A 10,092-nucleotide genomic window follows, 5' to 3' on the forward strand; every position below is an offset into this window, starting at 1 on the left:
CGAAATATTTGACTACTTAAATATCTTTCTTGTGTCTATGTGATTATATTATACTACATGCACGTATGTATGTATAATACTGGTAGGGGGCACACAATATTCTTTTTTAGAACTGATTTTGGTCATAATTTAAATGAAAAAAACTGAAACTTGGAAACTTAGCATCATGTTTTTTATATATGAACTGTTAAGATTTGAAATTTTTATCTCCTAGGCAATTTTTGGACAAGTGTTCTTTGGAGAAAATCTTACTTTACTTTGGTGGCTTGGAACAATGATGATACTCGTTGGACTTCTCTTGATGCACAAAGGAAACCAGAGGGTGGCATCAGTAACAGCAAAGAAAGCTAAATAAATATGGAAAAATTTTAGAAATACACTGCACAAATTGTGTGCTATGCGATGCTGTTATCTCTTGTTTAACTCAGCTTCTATTGTAAGAGGTCAGAATTGCCTGTTATGCTTTTAAAAATTAGTGGAATCATTTTTGATGTTCTCAGATATGCATTTTGTGTGAATACTACATTTTAATCTTTTGATAAATGAAACTTTCTTACCCATTCCAAAAGTTGAAACACATAAGTTTTAGTTTTATATCTTTGTTTTAATGATTGATCATTGCAAGTGGAATATAACAAGCAACACTGTAATTAATTTAAAAGGACATTATTTAATGCATTTTATACTTATTTTTGTTAGTTGAACAAAAAATATATATTTAGACTAATTATATTATGCAAATTACTTTCTCAGAGAATATTTTCTGGTTTATGCCACTTCCTTAATAGTGCACTTAGTGCATAAGCACATTTATGTATATACTGAAGTGCACTAAATTAATTTCAGATGTTATTGTATTTGATATACTGTTATTTTGGGAGTTGTGCATATACAATCATAGATGGTCGAACTTCAGATGCAGCACACTCAGATAGAATGAAAAAGTAATAATATACAGAAGAAGAGGTTTCTAAGTTCATATATTATAGAAGCTGTTGATTATACATACACACACATGAACATTCTGCTATTTTGCAGGAATGATAAATGTTTCTTTGTGATATGTTTTGAATTGCCATGATTTCTGTCTTGCGAGGTTAATATTTTCTTGGCATATTAGGAGTGCCTTTGTAATTTAGATGATATTGGTACTTTAGTGCTTAAATCATATGCTTAACACTAATTTAATATGGTTCAAATGCAGTACAAGATAATATGCTAAATTACTACACAGAAGAAATGCTAGTAACTTTAAACACTGGAGATTTTTTAGCTTTTTTTTTTTCTTTTTTCATTCAATATATATTCTTTTAATAATATCATGTTATGTTTGATATTCATTTATCTGATATTCATATAACATACTGAAATACTTTAATACTGAAAAGAAATTTAGGTTTATTACAAACATATTGCTTTTAAAATTTAGATTGTTATATAGATTGAAGACAAGTGAATCTGAACTCAATGCTCATTTTCCTTATACACTTTCATTGTTCTATTGATTTCCACTCAAGTTTAAAGAAGGAAATAATTAAATGGGGAGGGGGCAGGGTAAAAATAATCATTATAATAATTATTAATATGGAAATATATTTCAAAAATTCTTCTTTAAAATCATATTGCATGTATAAAGCTAATACCAATGTATTTAATATTTCGAGTAAGATTACTTTCAATTCAAACACTTTTATGAAATAACTCTTTTCCACTACATCAAAATTAAAAGTTCGATTCTTCTGTTTTTTGAAACATCATCTGTTATGCAATACGAAATCTAATTTATCTACCAAGAAAATAAAGAAAAGAAATAAGTCAATTCCTGACAATTAAGGAAGGGAAAAGTGAATAAAATGTGCTGTGTGCTATACCCTTAAGCAATATCAAATATGTATGTAACATTTTATTTATTTGACACTTCATTGAATATGTGCAGTGCTCCTGCTTTATACATCTGGCAAAGAAAATGAACTTATCTAAACTTTGAACTATTAGTAACAAAAATAAAAAAAAACACTTTTAGGAGTGTGAGTCAAAATTATTTGCCAAATGCATTCTCTGAATACATTTAGCACATGTATTCTCCGAATTGTAAAATATATTTTATACCACAGCAGAGTAGCCACAAATTATTGTAAAAATATATATAATGTTGAGTACTAATGATCTTGTAGGCATAAAAAATAACATCCAAATTGAAACTTAAAATTGTAAATTAAAATGTCATTTGACATGTACACAAAACAAGATTATTTTCTAACATTGCGTAAGATAACAATATATATTATGGAATAGCATATTACCATTTGAGCAAACAACTGTATTGTATTAATGCTCATTGTGTGCTTTTTAAAATATGTGTTATGACTTTCACAAGTCCTTCCTATAACTTTAGTGCCTTCATAATGAAAATCCTTTTTTGTATTGGAATGTTCTGGAGGACATAAAAAGCAAATTTATCAATGACAAATGAACAAGTTAAAATTTAGTTAGTGGGGAAAAATAATTCATGACAGAATATATATATAACAAATGCAGAATTTAGATATGTTCTTACTGTAATAGCATTTAGAAATATTATCTAAGATGTAGCTAAAATTCCCTAGTAAATTACTTTACATCGTAGCATTTAAATGTGTAATCATTATTGTGAACCACCATGTTTACTAAAATTATATCCTAATTTATTAGTGTAGTTTAATATAAGAAGTAACAATTCTAATTTAAAATAATGAGAAGTGTGAATTTTTATTGCATCAGTGTAACTTGATGCAATATTTTGTGAATATTTGAGGATACTTAATGAATTTACTTTCACGTCATGAAAGTAAATTCATTAAGAAACCATAGTGGATCTCTTATGAACTTGTCTGTCCTAATTCCTGACCTCTTGAGCTTATAAACTGTTGGAAGGGGAATTGCAGGGTATTTATGCCAATTATTGACATTAGCTGCTGCAGCAGTAGCATTTCAAACTTTGAATATAAGAGTTAAACTAAAATCCTTTGTCATCTGTTCATTTATAGCAGGAATTATGTTTTTGTTATGAACTATTGTATAGACAAAGTATCCATTTACTATAATTCATATCATGAAGACTATTATTAATATTAGAAATCACTGACAGTAAATTACTGCAGTATTTTCTGCTTCTATATTGAATTAAAGATAGTTTTCTTTTTAACTGTTTCAAAAAGAAAATTTATTAGACTGTAGTGGATGGAGGGGGAGACCAAGGCAAACAGGGGGGGGGAGATAATTAGTAGTGAAGCCAGTTCAAAAGTGATATGGTAGTATATGAAACAATACAAAGTATCTTAAAAATAAATAAAAACATATGTGATGTGATGATAGTTACTCTTGTATATGCATACATGAGAGAGAGAGAGTCCCGCTTATGTAAGATCATAAACCTATTTTACCATGGGGGTGAGCTATGGACTAGATAATCTGAAAACTCTAAGAGACTAAACTTGGAACTTTTTCAAGCCACTTCAGGTCTCTAATAAACAGGATGGTGGTATTACACTAGGCAATGAAATACATCTACCACCTATAAATATTCACATCCTCCCATGTCCAGTAGGATTATTAATAAAAATATATTAATATATTTGAGATTAGTTAAGTATATATTATTGTATATATATATACTGTGGTATCTCGATAATCCGAACTAATAAAAACTGTGTCCGTTTGGATTAGCGAATTTTCCCCCAAGAGACAATAGCGTTTAAGACAAAAATAATCAGATTCTAATGGTACATCAATTTAATTCTATAAATAAGTGAAGTAACTGATAGAAGAAAGCTACTGTACTGTAATGTAAAATTTTTAAAAAAATACAGTACACAAGTTTATTTTAGTAAAAAATTTAGTTTGTATGTACCTGTATGTTGAGGATTCTGATTTAATAAAATTGCATAGTTCAGTACATAACTTAATTTGCATAAAAAGTATCACTTTCTTGTACACAACACAAAAAAAGTGTTTTTATTTCTTTGTAAAAAAAGTCATTGATTTCTTTTGCTTCTTGGAAGCTAAACATTTTTCGAATCCTTTTCTTGGAGCTGCATTAGCAATAAAATTTTGTGGAATGGCGTATCATTCTGCTTAGCCCATTCTATATGCATATTAAAACTGTCAACTGCCTCTTCTAATTCATTCTGTAGTATCATATTTATAATTTCAGCATCTGATTTGATTTCAAATTCACTTTCGGTTTTACCTGTAATCCATTCCGTAAATCTGTTTGTGAAATTTCAACATCTGGATTTATATTTTTAACCAAATTATGCACGTTTTGAATTTCTTTCTTTTCGTGTATATTTGTGATTCATGCCGACAATACAGTACGTACTGTACAGTATAAAAAAGCAAACGCGAACACACAACAAATCAAAACATGCCTCCAGTATAACCGTACAATCGACAATATGAAAAAAATACTATACTGTAATAATAATAAAATAATAATTATTAAATAAAAATAATAGTACACAAAATAATAATACGCAATAAAACTTTTTTTCTTTCAAACCACAGTTCGGATTACTGGAGGGTTCAGATTAGCGAGATACCACTGTATAACTTATGGCCTAATTTCATGTGATCAGATGACCCTCTGCACCATTTACTCTAAGTGGGATATTGTATTTCATTTTTATGTTCAAGTATTTTGTGTACTTAATTTTTCAATTATAATTTCAAATTTTTTTTAAGATGCTGTTACACATGAAAATTTGAATGTTTGTAATTTTATCTGTCATGCGATTAGCCAAGTTGTAGTTTTTATTAGTTAAAAAATTTTTAATCAAAATATATTCTGTATAGTTGTATTGCATAACCAAATACCAGTTGCATAAACAAATTCCAAAGTAAAAATTATAAGTGCACTTTACAGTATGAAAGTTCTATATTAAATTGTGTATTGGAATGCAATTTTGCATTTTCTATGTAATATCTGATTGAAAATTAATGCTTTTTTAAAGGGACTCATCAAGTATGTTTTAACAGCATTATAATTTGTAAAATTATTTTTTTAAACTTGATAGACTATAAGTTTTTATACATAGTACTTACCTTGGGCTTGTCTTCTGTATGAACAGAACTGTGAAAACTGTATTTATAATTCCATTTTAGATTTGTTAATAAGAATAGCGTGTGATTAATTTCAGTATATAATAAATTTATTAACTGAGTCTCCACTCATTTTTCAGTGTCAATTTATTGTGTGTGTATGTTTTATTGTTATCATTATTTTAATGTGTAGGAGAGCTCACAAGACAGTAAAAATATGTTCCAAGTAGCATAATTTGTATCAGACCAAGCTACAGAGAAGCCTTCTCTTGAAAAAATATTTTAGGTACATTTACTAATATGTTTAATATTAATTTATCTTACATATTTAAAGGAAGTTTCCATGGATTTAAGAAAATGAAAGGCTCCATTAATTCATTAATTATGTTACTCATTCTTTGCAAATGAGTAACATAATTTTTATTTAATAGAAGTTAAATATTTATATAGGTTTCATTATCTCAACTGCTGATATCCATTTCAAAATTGAATTAACTCTAGAATATATTTGATGTTGACTTTAGAAGTGGGAGAGAACTTTTGTGGCAGTAGGTCTGGTAGTTACTATACAATAATACCTCATGTTCTGCAAGTAGTAAGTTCTGCAGTAATGTCATGCTACTTAAAATTGCATACCTCAAATATTTTTAAGAAGAATGGAAACAGAAAAAAAAGAAATGATTACTTTCATTAAGGGATGACTTAATTCATAAACATAATAAAAAGTATATATACATTATAGTTTAGCATGATATGAGATCATAGAAATTTCATTGCCAGGGAAAAAAAAGTATTAAAACTAGTAAGCAAGAAGGAAACAATAATTTAAACTGATATTTAACAACCAGCAATTCATCTTTGCTACACATTTAACATGAAGACAACACTTTCATTGCCAAGCTGAAAATTGGAATTTCGTGTGGTGGCCAAATTTTTATTTTATTATTATTTTCATTTAGTTAGCGACGTCCACGCGATAACGCGTGATCGGCCGTTTGGTGAGAACTCGCATCGCATGATTGTGCGATATCGTTAATTGCCAAGCTGAAAATTGGAATTTCGTGTGGTGGCCAACTTTTTTTTATTTTTTTTATTTAATTAACGACGTCAACGCGATCACGCGTGATCGGCCGTTTGGTGAGAACTCGCATCGCACGATATCGCGTGATTGGCAATGAACGTGTTAAACAGCATTCTTATTTTACTGAAGTTGTCTAAGATTGTTGTGTCTAGCATCATTTTTCTTCATTTGCATCCTTTATTAATATTAATCTTGAAACTTTCATGCTTCTTTCTACAGTGGAAATAATGTTCAGTTGGGCATGTATTTGCAAAATAGAACTGTTTCATCTAAGCCAAACACTTTTCTGGGTTCATAATTTTCATAATCGATTACTGCTCTGAATATTATCAGTTTTCTGGTGTCTCCATAGAGTCAAAGACTTGTCTCAGGAAGTCCACATTAACCACTATTCCAGAAATACCTATCATATTGCTCCTGGAACTCATTCACTGATGCATGCACAACCTCCTCTGTCAACCCATTCACTACTCTCAAGCAAAAAATGTAACCCTTGCTAACAATGTTCTTATACAGCTTCCAAGAGTGACTCCTTGCTCTTCTTCTTGCCATGTAATCTTTTGTCAAATAACAAACTCTAACTGCTTTGAAGTGTGATTTGCCAAATCCAGTTATTATCTAATTAATAAATCAGATTAATATCTAATCCAGTTAATCAGTAATTGGATTAGATATTAATTCATTGAATTGGAGGAGGAGGAGGGAGACACCAACTTCATGTAAATTAAAATCTGAACATAAGCAGTACAGAAATAAACTGTGTACAGAACCAGAAAGTACCAGTGAAAAATGGAAATTTAAAAAAAAAAAAAAAAATTAACATAAAATCATAGAAGTCGAATAAGTGTAACTTGAGGTATTACTGTATTACATGTGGCAGTTGTAATAAGAAAAGGGGATCAGAAAAATTCATAACGTTATGGACAAGCTCTGAACACTTCCTACTTATCCCTCTCCCCTTTAACCTAAGTAATTATATTGAGCTTGAGTATATTTAGTCCATTCCAAAAATAAAAGGGAGATAAAAGTCTGCCATCGAATTGTTCTAATCAGTTTCTTGAAAAGAGTGGAGAGGGTCATCAGCAGCCAACTTGCTCAATACATAAGGGGTGTTGAAGACTAATTAATTGGTACCACTAATTAATTAGTGATCACCAATGTGAATTCCACCACTCCACATTCAGAGCAGAAATCCTGGCCACCATTACTACCCATATTTGAATAATGGAAAGATTTGGGAAAATGTATGGTCACTTTGACATTTCTAATGCATTCGGTCAGTTAGAGGTTTTGCTCACCAGCCTTTTGATGGTCTACCTTCCATCCTATCCAGTTGAATCACCAATTTTCTCTCTTCAAATTGCACTACAAATGCAGGGGTACTTCAGCGATCTGTACTATGCTCACTTGACCTCTAATCTTTTCCATTGTTTTGAAGATAATACATGACTCATCTTGAGTTTGTAAACACATTGGAGTGCTGTAAAATGAAACAAGCTTCAGTTGAACTGGCTATATATAATTTGAGTCTCAGAACAGGGAAGATTCCCAGGGAGTGGAAAGAATGTATGTTAATTCCATTGCACAAAGGTGGTGCAAAGACCATCAACCTAGTAGTATCTCTGAAGTAGAGGTGAAGAGTTTGGAAAAGTTGGTTAGCATCTGCATTCAGAAGTGGGTTGACAGAGAATCTCTACTTTGCAATGAACAGCATGGGTTTACTAAGGAAAAGTTGTGTTTTAGCAATTTGCTCACATTCTATAATAATGTTATCATTGACTTATACAAGGGGAATGGATACACCATGATAATTTTGGATTTTTTTAAAGCTTTTGACAGAATATGGGTTTAGATTGTAAAATAAAATATTAGCATGGATAAGAGAATGGCTGACTGACATCAGAAAGTGGTATATGAGGGATGTGACTCTTCAAGATTTAAGGTAATCGGTGTACCATCAGTCCTTGGTCTGCTGTTATTCAATCTGTACATGGGGATTTGACATGCGACATCTATTTGCTGCTGACGCAAATATAGTAGGGTAATCAGGAATGATTATCCTGCCTTTGATTTCTTTGCCATCTGATATGCAGAACTTGCAGAATGATTTGAATATGCTGGAATTGTGAGCATGGGAAAATGACTATCAATTCAATGTTAGTAAATGTAAAGTCATGCACTTCAGTCAGATTAGATATTGAATGTCATATGTTGATTGTATTATGCTAGAAGAAACTGATCAGGCCCGGGCTCTTTGAGTTTTAGTAGATAAGAAGTTGAATTTCAACAGCCATTTAGCAAAGATTGCAAATACAACTCAAAGAATAATTGCAATGTTGAAACAAACTTTGACATGTAAAGATAAGGATGCCATTTTGCCTCTTTACAAGGCCCTGATAAGATCTCACTTAGACTATTGGTTTTCTGGTCTTCTGGTTTCCATGATGATTCTGATATAGTGAAGAAAGTGCAAAAGTGAGTGTTAAAAATGATATCAGGATTGTGGAATACTGATTATGAAGGCAGATTGAGAGTTTGTAGGCTACAGACTAGCAAAGAGGGGTGATATGATTGACTTACAAACTTCTGAGAGGGTCATACAAGATTTCGATTGATGGAATTTTTCATTTTTTGGAGGCTGGGGAAAGGATGAGAGGGCATCCTTGGAAGCAGAGAATGAATTCTGCCAAGAAAGGAGTGAGAGCTAGATTTTTTCTCTCATAGAGTTGTGCATGATTGGAATGGATTGTCATTGTGTGTGCAAGTGGTGTGAGTGAATTAAAGAAGTGTGATAGCTGGTGCATGTAGTATGTGGCCTTCCTTGATGAGTCCCTGACTCCCTGAAGGTCTCTCTTAATAATAATAATATTTTCCATAACAAATGTCTTAAACTGATTTCTTTGCCATTTCTCACTCGAGGACAACCTGATGAATTTCAAAAATAAGATTGAAGTGTACTATAGCAGCATTAAAACAGAGCCCTATCTTATTTCTCATAAGACTTCACTTCCCTTTATATCTGATGATATTCAGAAGAGAAATCCTCATCAGGATTTCTCTTCTGCTGATTTACACTTCTAGCCATTCCTGGCAAACACAGCACTCATAACCTCTGGCTTCCAAAACATGTCCTGTTCTGTTCATAATCCTAATTTTCTACTGCACAGCAACTACAAATTTGCTCATTGTTAAAACACTTCTTACATTTCAGCAGAGTACACCAAAAAGCTCCCTAAAAATGTCTGAACTTATTTAGAAGAGAGCAGTCCACTTAATAGATGATCCCCCCCCCCTTCCTTCCCTTCCACCAAACAACAGTGGCAGATGAGAAGGTGGTTTGGTAAATTTGAAGTTGAACTGTTAGGGATGTTGACTTTGGAACAGCCTTCATTTTTTTTCCCCAAAAAGTTCCAGCTTTTTGGAAAAGTAGTGATAATTGCTGTTTAAAAAAGAAAAGTAAGCAAGGGGAGCTCCAGTTGTTCATGAAATACGTGAGCAGGTTCCTTCTTAACCACTTATCTCCTATGCCCAACACTGTTGTGTTATAGATTTTGTAAATTCTAGTGGGGTTTATATTTAAAAAATTTCACTGTCGTTTATTATCAAAACACTACATTACATTTTACATTTAGCCAGGCACTATCAGCCCGGGGGGGGCTTTTGGCCTCAAGCACCACATGTCGCCACTGGGCACGGTCCTCTGCAACTGTCAGCCACGTTCGGGTCTCCAGCCCGACAGCCTGCAGGTCTTCCTTCTCCTAATCTGCCCATCTCCTCAGTCTCCCTGATCGGGGTCGGGCCTCCCACACTTGTCTCACAGTCCTTTCAGGACCCATACAATACAGGTGCCCCAGCCACTGAAGACGCCATGCTCGCAGCTCCATCAAGACGTCTGCCGAGTTGTATAAAGCGTATATGGCAGCATTGGACTG

At 32.1% G+C, this 10,092-nt stretch overlaps 1 protein-coding gene across 1 annotated transcript in view; it reads left to right on the top strand.

The window, feature by feature from the left end:
- Positions 1-5,211, top strand: part of LOC150103623 (uncharacterized) — a 54,747-nt gene extending 49,536 nt beyond the window's left edge. Inside the window, exon 3 of the mRNA XM_090398346.1 lies at positions 215-5,211. Within this exon, the coding sequence (XP_090254472.1) occupies positions 215-355 (141 nt within the window). The 3' untranslated portion in view covers positions 356-5,211. The remainder of the gene's footprint in view (positions 1-214) is intronic.
- Positions 5,212-10,092: the final 4,881 nt, after the last annotated feature.

This window comes from Typopeltis vanoorti, chromosome 9 (genome assembly GCF_054136105.1).
Source record: "Typopeltis vanoorti isolate ZY-2024b chromosome 9, IOZ_Tvanoo_1.0, whole genome shotgun sequence".
NCBI classification, from domain to species: Eukaryota; Metazoa; Arthropoda; class Arachnida; order Uropygi; family Thelyphonidae; genus Typopeltis; species Typopeltis vanoorti.